This window comes from Microtus oregoni, unplaced genomic scaffold (assembly GCF_018167655.1).
Source record: "Microtus oregoni isolate MIOR12 unplaced genomic scaffold, Mior012 000005F_ref0000423, whole genome shotgun sequence".
Taxonomy (NCBI): domain Eukaryota; kingdom Metazoa; phylum Chordata; class Mammalia; order Rodentia; family Cricetidae; genus Microtus; species Microtus oregoni.
Window position 1 is genome coordinate 5,768,857 of NW_024543064.1, and position 24,786 is coordinate 5,793,642.

Sequence of the window (24,786 nt, forward strand, 5' to 3'; positions counted from 1 at the left end):
TCTCTGTGCGTTTGAGGCCAGCGTAGACTACATAGTGACGTCTAGGACAGCCAGGGCTGTGTAGAGAGACCCTGTCTTAAACAACAGCGGAAAGTTTCCCACAACCTGATACTTCAGGCTTTAGAGGAAAACCCTGAAATAAGCATGTCAGTGGCATAAGCTAGTTCGTTTAAAGAATAGTTTGTGTGGGTGTGGCCGTGGGTGTGCACGTATGCATGAGTATATGTGTGTGCGTAACTGTATGTGCATGTGGAGGTCAAAGGGCGACTGAGGCATCATTTTCTTCCGGGAAGCCGACTCAGGTCACCGGACTTCCCCATCTCGCCATCCCTAAACCAGTCTCTGAGACCTTTGCCAGTCTTGTTGCCAGACAATGCCTGGCAATCGACTGTAACATCTGGCGGAATTTTTTCTTTTAAAAAAGAACAGTCAAACAGACTTACCAACAACTAAGTAGGGAAGGAAAGAGGTGACTCCAGAACCCAACTCCAGACAGATCTCTCGCTGCTGTCTTGGTTTCCTTACTGGTTCAACGACACCACCTTGGTGGCCCACAGCACAGCCTGTATGATACACTGGCTGCTGGCCCTGGCTAGGAGCATTGTCGGCACTGGTGACAGTGACTTTTTGATCCCTTGTCCTGTACAGTTCTTTTGGAACCCAGGTCCCCACGAATAACATCCCTCCTCCCCGCCACCCGCCACTCTGCCCCACTTCCCTTGAAAAGGCTGTCTCTTCAGTCCTGGAGCCACCACACAGGATCTGGAGCGCCCAGAGCTTGGCAGGCAGCAAGTCCCTGACAGCTGAGAGCTGTTCACACTGGGACATCTGCAGGCAAGTCAAATGGGCCAGAGCTCTGCCACTAGAACCACCCCCGAGACAATGCCATATTGTGTGGAGGAAAACACACCACCCTCAGTCTCCTGCCGGGCCAGGTCGGTTTCTGACTGTACTTGGGGCACATGGGAAGGTCTGTAGGGAGATGACACAGTGTGACAGTGGTTTCAGAGACGGCCGTGATGAAATAGGAATGCGCGTCTGGACCTTGCTGCTCCAGGGGATTCTGCGCTGGCCTGCAGTGACAGCAGACCTTTGCTCTCTTCCGGGCCTGGGCCCAGGCCACCTGGGCTCCTGCAAACAGCAGACGTGTAATTAGAGGTTCCTGGGCTGGGCTGAGGCAGCACACGGAGCAAGTCTGGTCCTGCGCGGGCCACCGTGGGTGCTCGGGCTGCAGAGCCTGGCTCCATTACTCAGCGGCTGCAGAAGCTGTCAGCTGGCTGCTGCTCGGCCAAGAATCCTGATCAGAGAGGGAGGAGAGACACTGTGTACAAGGACACTGGTTCATCCAAGAACATGAGGCCAGCCAGGAATTCAGAATAACAAAATACAGCTTCCTGTGTGCTGTGCCCGAGGCAGTGCCATGGCTGGGCCAGAGGAAGACTTGGCACAGGCCGCAATGACACGACTCATTCTGCCTTGCACAAGAGGGGAGTGGACAAGTCATGCTGTCCCAGGGGAAGTCACTGGCTAACCCTCACGATTGTGAAGGAATCCACGGGAGGCCTGGGATTAGATGTTTACTGATGTGGCCGGCCAGTGACTGCCAAGGAATGAGGAAAGGTGCCACCGGGGTCTGTGAAGAGAACGGCTTTCCTCGGTGATGGCTTTCCCATTAGCGGGAGGGGGAGGCAGATGTGCCGGTCCCTGGGGGTACTGGCTACAGGCATCTGTGCCTGGGGTTCCCGGTAGGTGTCTGGGCTCACGGGTTGCAAGATGACAGCATGCCAGAGGCATGCTAAGCCACCAGCCTGACAGCAGCTCTTTCTAAGACAGGTGCCAACTGGTACTTGAGGCACATTCCTTCCGGTCCCTTCCCAGCCCCCCACTCCTCATCAGAACCCCACCTGCTGCGGGGCGGTGGCTTTGAGTCACAAAGTTGTTCTGATGTAAGCTCAGGTACAGAAAAACGTACACAAGTATGTTTGCTGCTCCAAATTCCAAGTGGACAAGGCGAGAGCCAAAAGGAGCCTGTTCAAACGTGTGGTGGCGGCAGACTCCTCATGGCTTAGGTACAAGCATCTTGAAGTTTGATCCATGCAGGTGAAAAGCAAGCGAGCTCACACCCTCACAGTAAACGGCGCCAGGCACGCCTGAACCGTGTTTGTGTAGTTACAGGTAGAGGTGAGGCCAGCAGTGTCGACAAATGGGAACTCACCAAATTCGGCTCTCCTCCCCTTCACCCCTCCGAGCCCCCAAGCTGTTAAGACTGGGATGACTCACAGGGAACAAGGGGCCAGAACATTCTGTCAAATGACTTACACTGCCAAGAAAACAAGTCCTCAAGTGCATTTTTAGTTTGAAGAAAACTTACAAAAATACCTCAAAGCTTTGGGGGCTCAATCAAAAATGAACACTTTTGCCTTGGGGCTTTTTCTCCGTTTCAGGTGTGGCACAAGGCCCCGATTATGTGGAGGCTTCGTTAAGTCTCCCCTAGAGCTCAGACAACTCTGGAGACCGCATCAGCTCCACCTTCTCGGTGCAATGAGCCTTCTGTCTTTACACTGTAGCTTTTTACAAAACGCTGATCAGAATCCCCAAATCAGTATCCAGTTTTAAAAAACAGGACCAAGAATTGTAACTAAACAACACATTATACAAGTATTATACAGATGTCAAGTTCCCAATTTTGATAATTATATCTAAGATATCCTACAGGGCTGTAGAGATGGCTCAGCAGTAGGAACTGGCTGTTCTTCCAGAGGGCTAGGCTCGGGTCCCAGCACCCAAACAGCGGCTCACAGCTGTCTGAAACACAGTTCCATACTATCTTCTGGCCTCTCTGGGTACTGCATGCATGTGGTACAGATGCACATACAGGCAAAAACCCATGCACATAAAATAAATTTAAAATAAATACAACTTGCTTAGTATGTTGGTGGGGCATAGGTGGGCCAATGAGTGTTCCAAGCAGTGTGCTATTCTTCGGCACACTGTGTCAAAAGCGTAAAAAGTATATTCTCAGAAGTTCAAAGGAAAACACAAAAACAAGGAAGGAAACTAAGTTGGAACTAAGGTTAAGGAAGTACCCAAGGCTCCCTGTGCCAGGCAATGCTCAGCATAGACAAGGCCGGAGGAAGCCCGAGCCCGCCTGCAGAGCTATGGCCTGCTTTGGAAGGGCAGTGCGCAGACTGCTGCTAGTGTCTGCAGCCCGCCAGTCAAGACCAGCACTCACAGCCTCGTTTCCATCCCCGGCCACTCTGGGATCAGTTCTGGGCCGTGGTGTGGCCGGTAACTTACAGCGTTGCTGCTAATTTCACTTCTCTGAAATGTTCTCCACACAACGGCCACTGTCATCCTTCCTACAACAAATCACATCGTGTTCCTCTCCCACTTCGGCTTTTGAGTTGCACCCACTGCCCTTTTCCATTGCACAGCCTACTCCCGCTTGTGGCCTGCAGCTTCTGGAACATGCCCGGCTTCTTCCTGCTTCCGGGTCTCAGACTTGCCTGCCTCCAATGAGATACCTTCCAAATCACTTACCTCCAACTCTTCATCTAAGTCCCGGAGGCAGGATGGCCCTCAGTGGCTGTGTTAACACGTCTGAATCCTAGTGCTGTGGATTCTGTAAGGGGAGGGAGGAAGAGGCGCTCTTCTTCCCAGATCTAACATGTGGCTGCTGCTACTGAGTGTTATCGAATGAGTTCCCAAGCCAGAATGACACCTGACACACAGGGCCCGCCACCCAGCTCTGATGGCGGCCTTTAGCAGTGGAGATTCCTTTAAAGGCTTCAAATAAGCAAGAGAGGCCGGAGTAGTCCAGACTTAGCTCAAAGTGAGTGAGATCAAGTCCGTGCACTACGTGCTTCTCAGGAACTGCACAGCGCCCTGCACAGCACCCGACCCTCCTCACGTTACTCTTCTTACAGGAGCACCACAGCCAAGTTCTCGTAGTTCGGTGAAAACAAAGAGCGTGGTATTACTGTGGACGCATGTGGCCCAGGCTGACCTCAAATGCCATAAGTAACCAAAGATGACCTTGACCTCCCGATCCTCCAGCCTCTGCCGCCCAGACAGTGGGCTTCTGGGCATGTGCTATCATGCCCAGTTTATGTGGTACTAGAGATAGAACCCAGGGCTGGTGCACACTAGGCAAGCACTCTAACCGAGCCAGGTCCCAGCCACCATGCATGTTTAGAATACCCAAGTAAGTTGCTCAAATTGTCATTTAGAAACCTACAGTAAGTTTCAACATGTATTTACTTCAGAGACTCTGTCATGCTTTAAAAATAAGGTGATCAGTTGCCTGAGATATAAGAGTTTAGACAAGACTCATTATTAACGGTGTCATAAATAAGTAATATAACTTTATTAAAATGAAAAGACAATATTCAAAATAATGCAACAAAATGAATAAATCCTTTGTCCAATACTGTACACACAGTGCAGAGATCAGTGCATTGTTCTAAAGCATGTTTTAACCTTCATTTAGTTCACGCTATACAGTAAGCTTTCAATAGCTCAAATAACGCCATTCAGCAGTCGACACTGAACAGCCTGCTGGGACATTGCAGCAGTGCCCTCTGTCAGCAAGCACCTTCTCTTTGTGCTTATCCATACAAGATAAACGCATCAGAGGCTGTAAAAAAAAAAACTGAACAAAGCTACGTGTCTCGCTGAATCTCAGGGCAGTGAAGCAGCCAGACTGAGTTCAAAGCAGGAAGATGCTGAAGTGACCTCTGGCATTAAGACGTTCTGTGCTATTGGTCAGAAGTGTCTCACTTAAAAAGCAAACAATCCCCAGGAAATACTGAATAGGAACCAGCAACACAAGGCCAGCTTGTGTTGTACTTGTTTATTAAGCCTAAAAAACAAAAACATACCATACATCCCCAGAGAGTAACTCTCAATCAGAGCTAATTGCTGTATTAATCTATAAAACTTGCACCCCCAACACTGACGGCCAGTACGACTCCATTGTACTTCCTTGAAAGCCTCTTGCTACAACAGCCGTTTCAGTGGATGGGAAAAGCAGGACTAGCATGGGAGAGTTATTCACCAATTCTGCCATTTTCAAGATGTGAGACACACACAGGTGATGACATGGTCCAGAAACCGCTGTCCTTCTCCTCAACAAGACAAAACGCTAGAGCTACAAGTGTTTGGCCATAGAATGATTTTAACAAGACGGCACAGGCCCAGCGAAGAGCATGCCCTATCCTGTACGGAGAAGACTGCTGGGGTGGGGATGGGGGACAGGCACACGACCTATATAGCAGGCCCGAATGCCAGGAACCTTTAAACTTAACAAACACAAATTTATAATTTGATCTAACAATACTGCTTTCTTCCATCTGCTCAATTTTCACACTATCAGGAGCTGCTCCCCCAGCTTGGTTTTAATTATTCTGAATATATATTACTCTACGATAGTGACTAATTGGTTATCCTGCAGCTATGGTCTAGGGCTACACCGCACATTTATACACAGGCATGTACTGTAGTCAAATGTAAAAGTCTGCCCATTCTTCCCTCCCCTCTAGCACGTCTTTAAATTACAGACTTTTCCTCTTACGCTGATCAACCAGGGACTCCCAATGTAATAGCACCTCACGTCCCATTAAGACGGAGTCCGACTTCATCCTGCAACCTGACATTGTCCTATGAACCTCAAACTGGAAAGCTGGGAGCCATCCACTCCACGTAACTTCTGCTGAGCCACGCAGGACCTCACAGTTACGGAGAAACCACGTAGGATAAGTGTTTGCGCTTTCCGTGACTGCCCATGTCTGTTTTCATCCGGGAGGCCAGCTTTTCTGTGGCAGAAGCCATACCACAGGCAGCAGGCAATGGCTGAATTTGGGTGCTTGGGTCCGTTTCTTCCGCTTCCCTAAAATACTTCTCATACTTGTCTAGGTACGGCGGTCTCTCAGGTAGTAGGTAATAATGCGTTGAACTAACCTTCTTTCCATTTTCAATAATGGGCAGGATGCAGGGAACTTTGTTGGCAGACCCTTCGCTGCTCTGTCTTTGCAGGGCTTTGCTGCTGACATACTTGGGGTCAGGGGCAAAGCTCTGTGTGGGGGGCATGACCCCATTGAGGTAAGATGGAAGGCTTTTAGGACTCGGGGTACGGGAGTTACTCCGTGACAAAGGTTCTCTCGGGGGGACTTTGGGAGGCCTGTCTTCATCACTGTATGTGTTGGAGGTCACTTCCGCAGACCACCTTCTGTAGTCTGGCTTTGCCGGCCGAGGAGGTATAGGAACCCTGGGAGGGACCTCAGGCTTGTCTTCATCTGAGCTGGGGGAAGCTCTATGTGTGTAGCTAGATATCCGGATGGCTGGCTTGTTAAATGACCCAGCTGGTCCCGAGTGAGACCTCCTTAATCTGCGATGGCTTTGAGGCGGGGGAGGGTTTGGATCTGGAACCACTCTATTCTGGTCAGACGTGCAGCTGAGATCTGCTACAGAGACAGTTGGGGTGTCAAAATATGCATAGTTGATCTGTCCGCACCCACGGAAGCTTCGCCTGCCAGGAACGCCATATCTGAAATCAGAAGGGGCACAGTCTTCTAAAAGGAAGTCCGTGTCTGAGCTGGTTAGAAATTCTACCTCACAGTCGGCCTCATCCAGAGACAGGTCTTCAGAGATGGGCAATGGGGGGAGCGGCCGAGAGCCCCGATCACATGGAGAGGCACAGGGGAAAGGGGAAGAGCAGTGTTTGATGGGTGTAAGCGGAGGTGTGGACGTGCAGACCCCATTCACCGAGAGTTTCTTAAAACCACACACAACTTGATCTTCTTCACGCTGTCCTGAGCTGTCACTTGGGGGAATAATAAGAGGAGGCAAGCTTGACTTTGGAGACGGGCCATATTCTGCAAAGAAGTGGCCACTCACCGGAGCAGACCGCGCAGCACACCCTGAAATGAAGGCACAAGCAATGCTCATCACGAGAAGTGCTACCCTTTGTCCTTCACCCCATCAGAGGGCCCAGGACATGCGCTCTAGTTCTCTGCCCAAGTCAGGGAAGCACCTGACTGGTGTAACCCCGAGGACACCCATGCAACCACCACAGGTATAATTAGAGCCAGAGTAGGGGAACACACGTGATCTGGTTCAAAGAACAAATTATCTCTGCCATCTCCCTTAGACATGTGCTCGGCATACACCCACACGTCCCAGGCAAGTTTTGTGACGTGTGCAAAATTCACAGAAGATGAACAGCGTATAATTTACATGAGCACCATGCTACACCAGGCCTGCCACTTAAGACATGCGACAGTACAGGCATGCTGGGCATGAGGGAGATAAGGCAGGGTGAGGGCCTTCCGGCCAGCATATCTTAATTCGATGGTCTCACTTCTAGTGCATTCACCTGCTAAGAAGCTCTCCACAAACACCCACGGAACATAATGCTCACGTGAAAATAACCGCCCAGTTTTCCAAGTCTGGTTACCATGGGTACTGCTTGTACCCGCTGCTTTCAAATGTGCATTAGTGCAGGAATAAACAGCACATACAGCCCAAGGTGGTACAGAGTGAAGTCTGCGCCATACCCGAGAGCATAGCAATTCTTGACTCAGAAAACCCACACTTCCGCAGTTCCCTTAACTAGAGAGAGACGTCTAAGAAAAAAGTCTCTTCAGAGGCTGCGGCCACTAGGTGTCAGGCTTGTCGGAAACGGAAGCTACCTAGTTTCCTCCTCCAAAACCCAAGGCAAAGCTGAGGAGCCTGCCTGCCCCTCCGTGTTTGGCTACTCCACAGCAGACTGTCAGACATACCGAGAGTTGTTAGGTGCTCTTGAGCAGGGGACTTCAGACTGTAGGCCATGGTGATTGGATCAATATTTAGAAAGTTACTGAAAGCAAAGAAAACATCACGGTCATGAGCAAGTACAATCCCATCCTCTGTGGCCGTAGTGTCGCGAACGGGCACACGGGCACGCAGCATGGGGCAGTCAGGCCAATCTGGACTTACTTTTCAAACTCACTGCGACTGCCCCAGCAGGTCTTCATAGTCCCCAAGGCTTGGCCATTATGCAGAAATCCAGTTTTTAATGGGACTCGAATATCCTGAGCAGCAACTCCTGCTGTTGACATTGTGCCTCACTCCGGGATGTCTTCAAATCTGTGAAGCCCAGGGGGTTCTAAGTCAGCCAGTAGCTTTCATTCCCTGGGGAAATCAAGAAATAAGAGACCCTCTAAGTAATTCACAAATAGTATAGTCTATGCTGAGGCACAAGGAGCTAACATCAGAGATAGGAGGAGGTGGGAAAATTTGGTTACAGACTTTCTAGTTCTCATGAGGATACTTAAAATGTAGACAGCAACATAACTGTTTTGTAAATACTAACCTGACACTTGAAACATTTTTCACAGAAGAAAGAATCCATTGCCAGAAAAGCCAGCCCTTGCTACAGAGTTTACCAGTTGCACAACAAATCACCATCGCTTTCCAAAGCACACAGCCCTCCCTCCCGCCCACTAACTGGACCTTCTAGGGCAGGGCTGTACCACAGCAGGAAGCACAGTAGATCCCACCCAGACTTCCCAAGCTAAGAAAGGAATTTTAAGTCAGGCATGGTGGTGCATAGCTGTAATTCCAGTACTTGGAAGACTGAGGCAGGAGGATGGTGGGTTCAAGGCCAGTTTGGACCCTGCCTTACCCTCACCTACCCACAGGGGGGAAAAAACCAGTAATTTTAGAAAGTACTGTGCTTCATATGCTGAGCTAGCAGTTATAGTCACTAGTGCTCACAACTGAGATTTTCCACCTACCCGCCCCATAGTCTAACATTTATCTGGACTGTTTTTCAGTTGGTCACAGAAGCCATATTCTCCAGTTAGTACTTGCTCAAGAGAGACAGTCATATATGAAGATCCTAGCTTCTGTTAGCTTGTGAAAATCAAGTTCTGCGAAAGAGCCAGCTTCAGTGTTGGCTTTGGACAACGTCCTCCCTCCACAAGGGACATTCCTTGCATTCTCCCTTGTGAAATCCCAGTAATTCACATCCTGCTCCCCTGTAGGGCATGGATTACAGAGGCAAAAGATAGTTCGGAAACTTCAGAAGCCCCCTTACTGGACGTCACAGGTCTGAAGGCCCAGGAGCTCAACCCAGCTGACTTTTTATGACTCAACCCCTGTGGTCTTCAGATAGTCACGTGCACTTAGTGAGCTCGGCTTCTCCCCTTCACAGACAGCGGGACCTCCTCTGTGGACTGCTCAGAACACAGGCCCTTTTGAGATCTCCAAACACTCTACACCATTCTGCCATTAAATATTTGCACACCTACCAAGTGCGGACACTGCCGGCCTGAGGAGGAGAGGCGCACAATTCTGCTGGCTGGAGGGGCTCCACAGAGAGCTCCTTTTATTGTTATTATTAAATTACTCAGCACTAAGCACCCATTATCTACAAATCCCAGGTCTAATAAACTGGGCTTTGTGTCCCTACTACCTTAATCATAGGTACCTGGCTCAATAAGAGAATGTTTGTTATCAACTGAATATAAACTATATGGAAGGCATAAGTTTTTTTTTTTGTTTGTTTTGTTTTTTAAGCTAATGATCTAAAAACAACCCTCCACAGATGTTTCCACAGCTGGTGTTCCAATGACAAGCCAGTGATTTTATGACAGGCTTACAATATTATTTCAAAGAGTCAAACTTTATTCCTTTAAAACCAGTCTCTCAAAGATACATGACACAAAGGTCATCTGTCACTTAAGGAGCCTCGTCAGCGGGTGGTTTCTACTGTCTTGGTTTTCAGATTACTGAAATGAAGCAGAGGTGTTACTGACCATAAAGTAATAATTTAAAAACACATTCTTACTTTGGAAAGGGCTCGTCTCTCCCTATGTCTGCCAAGCCTTTTCTAAACACTGGCGAGCCTGAGAGACTGCAGGGAAAGGACCTGTGGTGGTGTGAAAACGAAAGGCGCGATGGGAGGAAGGACGTGGTGTTTAAGTAGTTTGGGAGCGCACGTTCGAAGATTGTTCGTCCCGATTACAGGCCGATGCTGCGGGGGATCCTGCAGGCCCAGCCCCCACCTGTCGGCACGCCGACAAGTCCGACTAGTAATTACTGTGTCAGCCTCCTAATGCCATTCCCAGCTTAGCTTTCAACAGAGTGATTGCGTAACTATCGCCTCTGCTCAAGTTGCCTTGGAACCCTAAACTTATATTTCAGTGCTCACTTAAAATTATTTACATGTTCTAGAAAAAGTTATTTTTTATTCATTGTTTCCATCACCTACTCGTTAGCTTTCTTAAGGAAAAAAAATTTTTTTTAGTATAAAAAGAATTGTGTTCACTAAGCCAGCTCACTTCTGACCACAATAGTGCCTTTGTGTATTCATAGAAGGTGACCTGCCTCTAAATTTCAATGGGGAATTGTGAATGGGCCATGTTATGAAACTATCCGAACTTCCTACTTGCTTGCATGGCAGAAGCAAGGAGAGCAATACAACTGCGGTGTCTCATCTGTGGAAATAACTTCAGGCTGTAAACCGAGAGCAGCATGCCACAGATTTAAGGTGTAGATCACACAGTCTCTCTAGAGTTAAACTAAGGTAAGAAGACCAACTGAAAATCTTCTACCTCTCTTAAAAAACAAAAAAACAAGACTAATATTTAGGCTGTATATTCCTGGTGGGGGCAGAGAAATCAACCTGGTCACACGTCACTCAAGTGAAACCTGACTAACGCTGCAATGTTTTAAATTTTATTCAAGTTCTTATAACTAAAGTTAGCTCTACCTCTCCATCCGTGAAGACAATAAGCAGAGGTACACTGATGCACGAGTATCCATACCTAAAAGTACAAGATGACGTCCTGCTGCAAAACCCAAGAACAGCAAAGTAAACGCTGCTCCAGGGAGCACAGCACAGACCAGGACCCAAAGACCCCTGGGCATGACATATGAACTCACACAGTCATGAGGGGACGTTGGCACTGTCAGGGAGGCAAATGCAGTGGACTGCCAACCCTCGCTTCTCGGCAGCGCTTCCTACTCTTCAAATCATTTCATTCATTTCTAGGGCTTCAACTCCACAGACAACCCTGAAACAGGTGAGTGCAACCTGGCTTCAACTTTGCATTTCTTACTGTCTGGTGATTATCTTTCCACTTGGATGGGCCTCTGGCATCTTACAGTCTCCAAACCCCAATTCCTTCTGCTTCTTAACTCACCCTCCTTTCTGGTTCAGAAGGATCCCATTTCCTGAGGTGCCACTGTTAGCCTAAGTAAGGCCACTATGCATTCACCTGCCAACCCCATACACAGTCCCTACACCTCCAAGTCTCTCTTCCCCTTACTGCTTCCAACTGGCCTTCAGTCTGAAAATACTTAAACCACCAACAGGATCAGATCAATGTTCCTCAATTGTCACCCCCAAAAGAACCCATAAAAGCTCTAAAAGCTCCCTACCCGTTACAGAAGACCTCCACAGTGAGGCCTTACTTAATCTACCATTTAAACTCTCGTTCTTCTCCTATGCTTTAAGGCTACTCTTCTCATACTGTGCTCTCAACAACACCCCTCCCCTTTACTAAAAGCCAGAGCCATGTCTCTCTGCTCCTGGCTATTCTGTGCTGTGCCCAGGTTTCCCTCTTACCCTCCAAATCCAGAACTGGTGGTGCACATTTAGTTTAGTACATATTAAGTGAACACTGAAAAAACAGCCGCCTCAGACTGTAAAACACAACCACATGAGATGTTCCTCAGGCTAAAGAAAGGAGCGAAGGGGAAAAGCAAAAAAAAAAAAAAAGTTATGGGATCAACTGAGTATCATTAGAGCGGTGAGATGGGCAGTAATACTCTAACACACTTAGGGTACCCTAGAGCCCCCCGAATCCAGAGCGGGCAGTGTGGAGGCTGAGCAAATGTCTGAAGAGTCCTTAGTATGCACTTAAAGCAGTGAGGACAAACTGGACCCTTCCTTATATACCACTCCCGTGGGACTGTAATCCACTCACCTTGCTTTTGTTGCTACTTTGTGACTTTTTTCAAAAATAAAAGTCATGCCACACCAACAGCTCACTGCGCAGGGCTTTCTAAGGTGAATGCACATGGCTTCATCTTGAAAACACTCACTTTGGAACTGCTTTAACACACAAAGCCAGGCTACCTTAAGGCCGTAACCTAGATATGCTTACCTTGCCATGAGATCTCACTAATACATCTCAAGAGCTATCCCTGGGAGGAGGAGGGGCACATTTTTGTCTTACAACTCATCCAGCTCTGCCCAGTGCTTCCTTATTTAAGAGTGTGATGTAATTTCCTTCTCTCAGTCTGCTTCTAGAACCTGATTTATGTTTATCCAGAATGATAACTGGTCTTTTCAGCTGCATTTAACAATCACCTGACTACTTCTATAACCAACAAAGAAATAACATAACTATACAGCCAAGATTTATCAAAAGAAACTGATTAGAACTGGACACGTGATATGACTTTCACTCCTCCCCAAATATGCCACTGTCTATGCTAAAACACACACACACACACACACACACACACAGTCTGATTACCTTTGAGAGAAAATGGAAATCAGTTTTACTGGCTGTTTTATCAACTTTTATTAATAATCTGAGAAAAATGACTTAGCATCCACCTGCATGCTCAGCACTGTTGCAGTCATGCAGGAGGAGTTAAAAATCATAGACTAGGCCATACTTCTAGTCAATCAGCGGCACAAAGTGACCATGTGTTTTCCTGGCTGCGGAAGCAGTTTGGATCAGGCAGGTGGTGTCACCGCACTGATTTACAGAAAGCACAAGGGCAATCTGCACAGACATTTCAAGAGCAAAGGCCTGAATTCAAAGATTTTCAGATTTCATTTTAAAAGCTATGATTTGGGAATAGGGAAAGAAAGAGGCAAGCTAAGAAAATTTCTTCGTGCCAGTGGTGGTACACGGCTTTATCCTAGCACTCTGGAGGCAGAGGCAGGGGGAAGTCTGTGAGTTCAAGGCCAGCCTGGTCTACAAGAACTAGTTCCAGGACAGGCTCCAAAACTACACAGAGAGGCCGGGCGATGGTGGCGCACGCCTTTAATCCCAGCACTCGGGAGGCAGAGGCAGGCGGATCTCTGTGAGTTCGAGACCAGCCTGGTCTACAAGAGCTAGTTCCAGGACAGGCTCCAAAGCCACAGAGAAACCCTGTCTCGAAAAACCAAAAAAAAAAAAAAAAATACACAGAGAAACCCTGTCTCAAAAAACAAAATGAAAAACAAAAAAAAATTTGTTATATGCATACTGTGAAAAGGCAGAAATGGCCTTTATATTAGATGCATGAATGACTTTTTAAATAAAAATCAAGTAAAATGTGACACTTTCAGCAAATATTAAAATGCTGTTCAAAAGGATAAAATTAAAATGAAGAGTTGTGCATTTTCAACACCACTCCTCAGAGGGCCTTAAATGTACCCCCCCCATTTCTCAACACCACTCCTCAGAGGGCCTTAAATGTACCCCCCCATTTCTCAACACCATTCCTCAGAGGGCCTTAAATTACCCCCCCCCCCCATTTCTGGCCCACTTGCAGGTGGTGAAAATGGAGGCTATAAGGAAAATAATTTATACCCATACTGTCAAAATAATAATCAAAGGCTAGAAATTCTTCAACAATCCAGAAAACTCCTAGCTAAGCACCTTCATTCATTCACCATAATCAACAAACAGCCCTGTAACCCCATTTGTCTCTCAGGATTTTAGGGCAATACAGTTACAGGAGGGCAGCCAACAATGTGTTGTTTTGCCACTGGTATTTTTCCTACAGCACCACAATCAACAGCATCCACAAACACAGGTGAGCACACACAGGACAGAAGACTATTCCTTTCGGACATAATACTTCATACCTGTGAAAGATCTGTGGGTTCTGTTGTAATCTTAATGACAATGAGCACAGTAGTCTAATGATGGGAAGTGAGTCTTTAAAACTTCAAGTTTATTTAACAAGCATTTAAATAACCCAATGGACCACTCCAGATTGTTAAAGTGAATACACAGGCGCTACTAATAACGAACATCCGGGACATTGTCAGGAAGCCTTTTCAGGGTTTTGTCCTTGCACCAACCCTGTAAGGTGGGTGTGTGACCATCACTACTCTCAATTACACATGAGGAGCCTCTGGAACCTGATCCCTCGCAGATCTGGTGAGCCACAGTAATGCCAAGGCTTCCTCCAGGAAGCCTGGCTTCAAAGTTCAGGTTCTTGATCATACCCCAGCCTCTCTTCTACTCCCAGAGGCTCTTCAAACTGATGGGCTAAAAATTACTTAAGATACACACTTGACTGCTATGGGGAAGGTGGAGACACTTCTGGAGGGATTCTATTTGGTAACAGTATTTCCTTGAGTAACCCAAAGCCTATGAATGTTCCCATTTCACTGCCTCAAATTTCCCTACTAAAAAGTCATCAATTATGTATTTGGCCTAGATATCTAAAATGAGCAGATGGCGGTATAAACTAACCTTCTAGATCACTGAAGTAATTCTTTTGACAGTCTTTATCTTTACTGTTATAATGATGCCCCACAACGGGCTCTGTATACATAGTTATTTGATGTGGCATGTGTCTACTTGTAAAAGGGTTACCACCTATATCCAAATAGGCTTCTTTTTAACATTCTCATAGCATGGATCCCAATGATGCCATTATGACTTAGCTCTATCATGAAACCTGGAATTCAGTAACAGAATTATTTTATCTGTAAGGCACTCTACAAATTACAAAGCACTTTCTTATATATTATCTCACTTGGTCCCCACAATACCCGTCTAAGAGGAGGCAGGAATTATAAACTCCATTTTGCTAATGAGGAAATAAAGTGGGCTGAGAAAAAGACTATCCGAGTTATCCTGCGTGTGAGCCAGCCATTCTGGGCTATCCTGCGTGTGAGCCAGCCAGTCTGGGCTATCCTGCGTGTGAGCCAGCCAGTCTGGGCTATCCTGCGTGTGAGCCAGCCAGTCTGGGCTATCCTGCGTGTGAGCTAGCCAGTCTGGGCTATCCTGCGTGTGAGCCAGCCAGTCTGGGCTATCCTGCGTGTGAGCTAGCCAGTCTGGGCTATCCTGCGTGTGAGCCAGCCAGTCTGGGCTATCCTGCGTGTGAGCCAGCCATTCTGGGCTATCCTGCGTGTGAGCCAGCCAGTCTGGGCTATCCTGCGTGTGAGCCAGCCAGTCTGGGCTATCCTGCGTGTGAGCCAGCCAGTCTGGGCTATCCTGCGTGTGAGCCAGCCAGTCTGGGCTATCCTGTGTGTGAGCTAGCCAGTCTGAGCTATCCTGCGTGTGAGCCAGCCAGTCTGGGCTATCCTGCGTGTGAGCCAGCCAGTCTGGGCTATCCTGCGTGTGAGCCAGCCAGTCTGGGCTATCCTGCGTGTGAGCCAGCCAGTCTGGGCTATCCTGCGTGTGAGCCAGCCAGTCTGGGCTATCCTGCGTGTGAGCCAGCCAGTCTGGGCTATCCTGTGTGTGAGCCAGCCATTCTGGGCTATCCTGCGTGTGAGCTAGCCAGTCTGGGCTATCCTGTGTGTGAGCTAGCCAGCATTTTCCACTCTGCACTTTCATCACACTCCTCTTCTTTGTGGTATCATCACTTTAGGCAGCTTGGCGTCTTCTAACGCTCTTGCTTGCCTAAATAAAGTGATGCTATACAAAGGAGGAATAGTTAAAACCTGTATGTTAGCTAGCTGCAAAGACAGAAACTGGTACTCAACTTCCTTCAGGCCAAATTCTTAGAGAGCAAACATGAATTTTTTTCACAAGTACATGCTGGATGCTTCTTCTGGAACAGAGACTACATCAGATGAAGAACAGTGGTTGCTGCCTGAAGAAACCCTCCATCCAATGGGGATGGGGATAACAAACAATTTCAGATGGTGGTAACTCTCAAGGAAACGAACAGGGCACAGCGACAGGGCAGGGAGGCAGAGAACTTATTTACACAGGTGGTCGGGGAGGCCTCACTAGACAGGTGACTCTCTGAACCGATTTCTTAAAGGACAGAGAAGGGAGGCATGAAATGAGGTAGGAGAACCTTCCATGTGGAGTAAGAATCTGTACTTAGTGAAGTTTTTTCTTAGCTATGTGTTGTTAGTAAGAGCTTTTTTTTTCCCCTTGTTTTTGTTTTTCTCTTTGTAACAGTCCTAGCTGTCCTGGAACTAGCTCTGTAGACCAGGTTGGCCTTGAACTCACAGCAGTCTCTGCCTCCTGAGTGCTGGGATTAAAGGCGGGAGCCACCACTGCCTGGTGCTAATAAGAGCTTTTGAACAGTAACTTCTAGTCCTTGTCGTTCTGTTTCAAATGGAAAAGACCTCTAGTTCCGGACTGTAAAAGATCTATTCACTGAGGTCTGAACACCAGTCAGTCTGCCCCTGATTTGATATTCTAAAATGAACTAAATTATCAATATGACTACAAATCTCACCTTTTGAAGTCTGAATACCACACTAACTTTTTCTCAACACCAATCCTGTTAAGTTAGTAATTTACATTTTGGATTATTACATTCACCAGTTTTATCCACACTTAATCAAGTTTAAACTGTGTGAATAATGTCAGCATACCACAACTGAACTGGGCTTATCTAGAGAATTATTATTCATTAGCTTTCACAAAGCATGGCCAACACCTGCAAAGGATGCTGTGCGCACCCTGATGACGAGGGACCAGTTCGTGTTTATGGAGGCTGAGTGGAGTTGCGTCTCTAGTGGAGGGAGCCAATGACATTCAAATTCCAGGAATTACCCTGGGCACCACCTTTTCCCTCCTCTGCTCACCTCTCTAAAGCAACTTGATGGTATGCTGACAATCAGGTCAGTTGCAAGCATGTTAGATTGCACCTGTAATTTAGGGAACTTGCATTTACAAGCTACTATTAGTATGAGCAGAAAGGCAGTATTATCTAGTACAACTCTGGAGAAGCGGCAATAAAGAGTATCATTAGGAAAAAAGAAAGAAACAAAAACACCTAAAGACTACAACATAATTAAGTCACACAAATGGCTCAAAAGTTTCTATTGTAAACCCAAAGTAGGAGATCCAACTTGTTAAAAATTGGTAATTCTACTTCTCAAAAATATGAGTAATTCAGACATTTCATAAGAGCCATTAAAAAGGAACAGATTTTCTTTCCAAACTTTATCAGTGCCTGGGCCAATCCCATTGAGTCTTAAAATGTGAGCCACGCTTCTCAGCATTTATTTATCAACATCAGCTATGTGCAAGGCTGCGGAAAATAAAAGCTCTCCAAGGCAGAGTGCCTGCCCTTAAGGAGTTTATCATCTAATGCATCTGCCAAGATAGAGTTTTCACCACTTACTAGCAAACACCCGCCAGAACAGAGGACGTGGAGGCAATGAGAGTGTCCAGTTCCTGTTTAAAAACCTTCATGTGTTTCCTTCCAACCTTCTAATATCCAGAAAGGGATGGACTGATAACAATCAGCCATAACTGCCAGGTTAGTAAAAATCCAGCTTACTATTTTTGTTTTTATAAAATTTGCCCTTTTGCTGACACAGGTATATAGGCCACCTTTGGTCTCTTAAGCAAAATCTTTCTTAAAGCTCCCTAACTACATACAGGTTTTAAGAAAGGTTTTTAACAAAGGGCAGGCAGGCACAGCAAAGCCAGAAGTTCCACTCTTCAGAGATGCGGACCCACTACACCCAGAGAGACTGGAGGAACTTTAAAACTGTAGAGCCCTTCTTTTATTTCCCCACCCCCAGGAGGTTTAAAGAAAAAAAAAAAAAGCAATTTCTACCTCACCTTTCTTCACCCCAGACAGTTGCCTGGAAACCAGTCCTGCCCTACCTGTGTTGCAGGTGTACCTCCCGTCACAGCTCTTTTAAAGCTACAGTCTCTATTCTTACTACACTCAAGTTTATGACTAACAGTCTATTCACATTTTTATCAGGTAGGAGACTGGTTTCTTTCAAGCAGTGATGAAATCCTAATAAAGACCGAGGTAGCACCCATCCAGCACCACCAATCACGGTTAATTTGAACAAAGATACGATATATATATACACACATACACATGATACTGCCAAGGAGCCTTTGCGATCGAACTCTGCAGCTTTGTGTAATATTTAATTCATTTAAGGCAGAGAATCACGTTCCTGGCGAGGAAAAGGCCACAGAACAACTCGGATGAGTTGGGGGAAAAAAAAAGGCAATGACCTTCCTCGCCGAGTCGGACTGCGACTCAAAACTGGTACCAACCGGGGACTAGCCACCTCCGAGCCCGCAACAGCTTCTCGCTGGAGCTTTCTGGGCCGGACTGACGGGGGTGCGCGGGGTGCTCGGAAGCCCCGCCGCATCCCCCGGCCGCAGAAGACCCTGCAGCCGCCGCTCCGGAGCCCCGGACTGGGGAGACGTGTCGTGTGCGAGCGGGGGCATGGCCCCGGCGGGAAGCCCAGAGCGCCCCGGCCCGCGGCTCCTCGCGCGCCCCGGCCCATTCCCTGGAAGCAGCGCGGCCGCCGTCCCCGGTCCAGCCCGCCCGCTCGCCCTCCCTCCGCGCCCCCGGCCCCGCCGGCTTCCGGGGCTCCCCGACCCCCGCCAGGCCCCTTACCCCCGGGGAGCGGGGCCCCGCGGCGCCCTCCCGCGCATGTCCGTTCCGGCTGGCTCAGAGCCGCGGGCTCAGGGGCCCGAGCATCGCGCAGGCGCCTCGCCGCTCTCTCGCCTTCTCTTTCTCTCCCTCTCTCTCCGCTCGCTCGTAGGCTTGCTAGTGCCCGCCTCGCTCTCGGCGCCCGCTCACCACACTGCACCACTCGCACCACTCGCTCGCCCAGCTTCGCATTCGGCCGCCGCCGCAGCCGCCGCCGCGGCGGCCGTCCGTATATATAGGGTGAGTGACAGCGCACGTCGCCGCTCCCTGCCCCGCCTCCCCCGTTCAGCCAATCAGGGCGGCCGGCTGCTTAAAGGGGCAATGCCGCGTCCGAAGCGTTTGTGTGGGGCCCGCCGGGCTTCGGCAACAGCCACATCTCCTGAGGGGATGTTTCTGGCGGGGCTACCTCTGTGCGAACTGCCGAGACCCGAGGACACTGAATTTTCCTCAGAAGGCTGTGAGCAGCCCTGTTTCCAGCCCCGAGAAGGAAGTGGCGCTGAGGTGCCCCTGGGCCAAGGAAGCCCTCTGGGGGGCGGAGGAAAGCAGGGGCTTGGGACGATGAGGGGCACCCTGAGGTGCAGTGAGGGACGGTGAGGGACAGGAGAGGACTCTAGGGGACAGGAGAGGAGTCTGGGGTAAAGTGGGGGACAGGAGAGGACCCTGAGGGACAGTGAGGGACAGGAGAGGACTCGGGGGACAGGAGAGGACTCCGGGGGACAATGAGGGACAGAAAAGGACCCTAGGGGACAGGAGAGGACTCTGGGGAACAGTGAGGAACAGGAGAGGACTCTAGGGGACAGGAGAGGACTCTGGGGGACAGTGAGGGACAGGAGAGGACTCTAGGGGACAGGAGAGGACTCTGGGGGACAGTGAGGAACAGGAGAGGACACTGCTGGGGGACAGGAGAGGACTCTGGGGGACAGTGAGGGACAGGAGAGGACTCTAGGGGACAGGAGAGGACTCTGGGGGACAGTGAGGAACAGGAGAGGACTCTAGGGGACAGGAGAGGACTCTGGGGGACAGTGAGGGACAGGAGAGGACTCTGGGGGACAGTGAGGGAGAGAGTTGAGGGCTGGCAAGGAGAGTGGAGGGGACAATGAGGAACAGCAAGGGACAGTGAAGGATGTCAGGGCACTATAGCCAGGGATGGAGGTGGAGGACGATGGAGAAAGTGGCCGAGAACTGAGGGGCAGTGGGGAACAGCATGAGACTGAAGACAGGAAGGGACAGCGAGGGATGGCGAAGGCAGCAAGGCCACCAGGATACAGCAGGAGATGCTGCAGGAACCTGAAGCCAGTGGGCAGTGAGTGCCTGGCTAAGGACAGGAAGGGATGGAAGGGGCAGCAAGGAGCAGGGTGAGCCACTGCAGGACATACAGGGCACTGTGACAGTTAATATGGGTGACCAAAGGACAATGAGAACGTGAGGGACAGTATAGGAAGGTGACATACAACAGGGAGAGAGCTCAGTGGACAGGATCAGGGAGGCCTCACTCCCCATCCCTGGCCTGGGGCAAAGCTAGGCTGCACTTGGGGCACCTCCCTCAAGCCTGCCCCCAGCCCTCTTGGTTTACCTGTCCAGCTCGTGCTGTTCTCCATGTCTCTTGGCCCCAGGGTGGCCACTGGTGCCCAAGGACAAAACGCCATCAAGTCTCCAGGGAGGAGGTTTCTTGGGGCCGAAATCCTGTGATGCAACTCAGGTTTATAGTTTAACCGTAAAATAAATAATACAACGATAAACCAAGAGTAGTTAAAGAAAAAAAGCAAACAGAACGAAGCCCTTCAGTTTGAGCGAGTACAAATCTCCCTAATGGTGTTCCACAGAGGAGAGGCCACAGACCTGTGGCTGACCTCTGTGGTCCACACAGAGCCCTCTGGCACTCCAGCAAGAATGCTTGATAGTTATATGCTTAGCACTGCCTAATTGAGCCAGTTTAACATATGGAATGAGGCTCTGGCCTCGTTATCTGGTTAACTATTAACTTTGTGCCCCGTGAAATGATTTGCCTTTTCCAGTATTGACTTGCATTCTTTTTCATTTAACTCAAAGGCCTAATTTTGAATTCAAGGCCTTAAAACACCAGATTTAAAAAAAAAAAGAAAAGAAAAGAAAAATCTCAAGTATTCCTTTGCCTGTTCTCAGCAACTGACGGCCCTGACTGGTCTGTAGGGACTGGTTGGACCGTTTTCACAGCCACGCTTCTAGACATTCTGTTTGCTCTTCTTCTCACTGCCTTTCACATAATAAGTATTGTAATCTTACAGAAATTAGTTATTGCCAAATTAGCTAGATATTTATTATTTCCTTACTTGTTTAGGTTTTGGTGGGTTCTGAGACACAGTTTACTCTGTAGCCCAAGCTGGCCTAGAACTCACTGTATAGCTCGGGCTAACCTCATCCAGTTAGACTAGGCTTTGAGAGTCACAGGAAGTCCCACATGCCCCCCACCTTTTATATTCTGGTTTACCCATAGGCTACCCTCCCCTTCTCTCTCTCTCCCTCTCCTCTTGCACCCCGCTGTGTGTATGTGTGTGTGTTTAAAACATCTACCTGAGAACATCTTTCAGACTTCATAGTACAGCATTTACTGAATGGGGACTTGAATGAGGTTCAGTTTCATCCAGAAAGAACCCTACTTACTCTCTTTCTAGTCCACACAATACAGTTGTAATTCCTGCTCTAGCCTGACTGGCTTGCCTTTATATCCCCCTATTCATAAAACAGTGATAATCACCAAAGCAACCCTGGAACACACCCCTTCTGTGAGAAAGACATCAACAGGATACTTAGTCTACCCTGTGAGCTGTGGGGTGTGCTAATGTTTTGGTGAATTATATTTTTAAAAAAAAATCACAAATTTTTTTTTTTAGTAATGCATGATTGATCTGGCTTTTCTCTTCGGATCTACTTTAAACTTGAAAAAATAAACATTTAGCTCACGCTTTTTTGGGGAGGAAGGAATTAGAATTTCGACTTCACCGACTTTACCCCACCGTTATTCTTCTAATGGCCCTTGCTCAGTCTTGGAGAAGTTCTGTGGGGAAACTTATACTCCACAGGCTGCCTAATAGTATTTTATAACCACACTGGTGTGCCAAAACTGTTGTAGAGAAGTCTGAGAAAAGCTTAAAGTGAAAATGCTAAGCCACGTGGAGTGATGCTGGCATATTGATCGCTTGCTCATTGGTCTGTAACAGCTCAAACGCCAGACTAGAGAGCTAGAGAGGATACTCTTTCTAACGTGTTTTAAACTGTCTCGACTCAGAAATGCAAAATTTTTCTTTTTTTTTTCTTTTTAAAAGTCAAAGTTGGTTTAGCCTTGAGGCCATTTCCCAAGGAATTTTTATCAGCCGACTCTTTAAAAGCAGAACTGAAATACACTGTCTAAAACGTTAGTCTTCTGTCACGCTGACCTAGCTTGTCACTTCGCTCTTTTTAGCCACCCCGGAATGAGGACAAGGTTGAGGTTCTGGCTCAGAAACCTGAGACCCACAGTGGCACTTTCCCTCTGTTCTCTCAAAGAAATCCCACAAGCCATGTCTAGGAGTGAACGTGCCACACGGGGCCTTAGCAAATGTATGTTTATATGTTTGCTCTTGGAAGCCTGTAAAAAAAAAGTACATGCAGTTTTGTGTTTATTCTTCTTGATAATAGGTGTTTCTGTACTTCGTTTAAAAAGAAATACTTTAAGGAGAAATACTTTTGCATTACCTTATTAACAACAGGACCTTAGTTCTTCTCAATACATAAGCTAGACATTTTTTACTAGTCTGTAGATAAGTGCAATAAAAATGCATGAACAGTGGGAAATTTACATTTCTTAGAGGTCATTTGTTACTGTACCACACTATGGAAATAACCACACACGCACACACCCATATCTGCAGCAAACTCTGTGGATTAAAGCCCACAAAAGAACCTGAGAAGCAGACTGTCCTGCCTCTGTCTCTGAGACTCACACGGCGGAAGGAGAGAGGCCAGTCCGGCAAGCTGTCTTCTGCCCTCCACACACGCACCCACACGTAAATGACTACGTGTTATTTTTGAAACGTTTAAGAGGGCCTGGGAAGGGACTGAAAGGGAGGGACGGGTGGACTTGATCAAAGTACACTACAGCCATGTATAAAATTCTCAGTTACAGAGACTGAGAGCCCTGAGCTGCACTCACAAGGGGCGCTGCGCAGCCGCAGAGGCGCCCACTGGACTCTGAACTTCAGCTGCCATCTGGAAAGTAGCGCGCACTAAAGCATTGTTTGCAGCATTCCCGTTTTTTCCTTCTGTAGTTCAGGAGGCTGCTGCCCTCTTCTAGATCTTCCTCTTAAAAAGGGCTAACAACACACACACACCTGCACACACGCGGGGTGGTTTGTGGCCTGAGAGAAGACTGCCTGGGTTAGCTGTGCTAGAATTTTCTAGACTGTTGTTTGGAGTGCTTAAGGGGAAGGAATTGACTTCCTCAGAAGGAAGGCAGGCTCTAGCGATGGTTTTTGAGTCACCTTTTATGTACATAAGGTTCCCTTAACAAACATCGTGTTTCTTATTCTAGCCCCATCTCTAGGACTCATAACTTTAATTAATAAGTTTTTAGCACCCTATGGATTAATTTATTTAGATGCGTAAGCTAGATGTTTCTGAGATTCTTTTAAGTGGTTTCAGATTGAAGCCTGTTGTCTAAAGTACATACTGTATTTCCTATTAGCTGGCCAGTAGGGTGTGCTCTAGTCCCTTACCAAATTAATTAATTAAAATATTAATGTAAACTCTGCATTAAGAGATTCAGAAACTTATGACTACCAGTACATAAAGAGTGTATTCCTATGGATACATGTTACACATACATGCATAGTGCATATGGAAAGTTAAATTATGTTATTAAATAAGGAACACTTGATCAGCTTACTCCTTTGGTTAAGCCCTAAAATACTTTGGTATTTCCTTTTATTCTGAGTAAAGAAGAATAAAGAACGTAGTACAAGAGCCAGGCATCATGGTTCATGTATAATCCCAGCAACCAGGAGGCTGAGGCAAAAGGATCGAAAGTCCAAAGTGTCCTGGACTGCATAGTGAGACTGTCTCAAACAAACAAAAGACAAAGAGAGAGAGAGAGAGAGAGAGAGAGAGAGAAGGAAGAAAAGCAGCATCGGAGAGCACTCTCTGTGGAATCTGAGGATCTGTGTTGGAAGCCTCACTTCACTCTGAGAAGCACTATCTGTCTTCGGGCAAATTATTTGACTTCCTGTAACCTAGAAATAAGAGGGGTTCTTACAGTAAGACTAGTTGGCAAGCATTGGCATGTAAAAGTGTGTAGAACAGCACTTGGGACCAATTAGGGTTCAATAAATATTACTTTTGATATGATTGGTTGTATTGCTAGTCTCACTGTTTTTGTTGGCTATCCCTTCAGAGCTGTTTAAACACCTTTTACTGTACAGTTCCCCAATTCTAGATTGCTATCTATACCTGACACATTCTGTGGACCAGGTGAGTTCACTGCATCCAAGGAGCACAGATGAGTCAGGGGCTGGCCTCCCTGACTCCGCAGGATATCCTCTTCCGAGGAAAGGCTGTGCAGTAGTGAAGCCCCGGAACCCAGCGCCTCAAGGGCCTGAAGGCAAGGTGGGAAGTGGCCGTTAAGACTGCGGCAGTTACCCCTGAGCACAAACACAGACACAAGCACAGGCACGTGGCCCTTCAGAGCACAAGAAATTGTATCCACACAGAAGCATAAAGCCCCTGCACAACCCTGTATGTGAATGCCATCTAAGGGCAATCTGGATGACTGGGTAGTAAAACGAATTCATTTACATATAATTGTTTGTAAATAGAAATTCATGCAACCATATATAATACCCATGTCCCAGCACTAGGAAGCTGTACGTTAGGTTTTAAAGTAACAAGATGACCTCTTTTTCCCTGAGTTCTCTCATCCTTCATGGCTGCCTTACTAAATGGTTCTCTTCGAGAAACTGGCCTCCTCTACTGTGCTCCTCGTGAGGGTCTAGAGTAAATCCACCTTCTGGCGCCAAGCAGGAGAAAGAACTGCTTCAACCAGTGACTGCTGGTTCCCACAGAAGAACTAAGTTTAAGCCAGGGATCGGGGATTGGGGGTATGAGGAGTGGAAGGGCTGAGAAAGTGGGGAATCTGCTGTTTGTGGTTCGTGGCAATGCATGATAGAAAAACTTGTG

The 24,786-nt window shown here is 47.7% G+C and overlaps 1 protein-coding gene across 4 annotated transcripts; it reads right to left on the minus strand.

Moving 5' to 3' along the window:
- Positions 1–4,346: 4,346 nt before the first annotated feature.
- On the minus strand, positions 4,347–22,600 carry LOC121448347 (ERBB receptor feedback inhibitor 1). 4 transcript variants are annotated; one of them, XM_041652298.1, is made up of 5 exons: positions 22,560–22,600; positions 20,174–20,283; positions 7,975–8,169; positions 7,779–7,855; positions 4,347–6,917 (listed from the first exon to the last, which is right to left on the minus strand). In XM_041652298.1, the coding sequence occupies exons 3-5, from the start codon at positions 8,094–8,096 to the stop codon at positions 5,734–5,736; spliced, it is 1,383 nt and encodes a 460-aa protein (XP_041508232.1). In that variant the 5' UTR covers positions 8,097–8,169; positions 20,174–20,283; positions 22,560–22,600; the 3' UTR covers positions 4,347–5,733. The 4 variants fall into 4 exon arrangements, with proteins under 4 accessions (XP_041508232.1, XP_041508231.1, XP_041508230.1 ...); XM_041652297.1 differs by lacking the exon at positions 22,560–22,600 and having other exon boundaries at positions 20,174–20,440; XM_041652296.1 differs by lacking the exons at positions 20,174–20,283; positions 22,560–22,600 and adding an exon at positions 18,565–18,815.
- Between the last annotated feature and the right edge of the window lie 2,186 nt (positions 22,601–24,786).

What these genes read in the sequence shown, in the direction of transcription:
- LOC121448347 (XM_041652298.1), bottom strand. Translation starts at nt 8,096, where the DNA reads ATGTCAACAGCAGGAGTTGCTGCTCAGGATATTCGAGTCCCATTAAAA. An exon ending in AGTCGCAGTGAGTTTGAAAA is followed by an intron (nt 7,856 to 7,974) that starts GTAAGTCCAGAT and finishes CTTTGCTTTCAG; the next exon opens with TAACTTTCTAAATATTGATC. An exon ending in AGAGCACCTAACAACTCTCG is followed by an intron (nt 6,918 to 7,778) that starts GTATGTCTGACA and finishes CCTTCATTTCAG; the next exon opens with GGTGTGCTGCGCGGTCTGCT.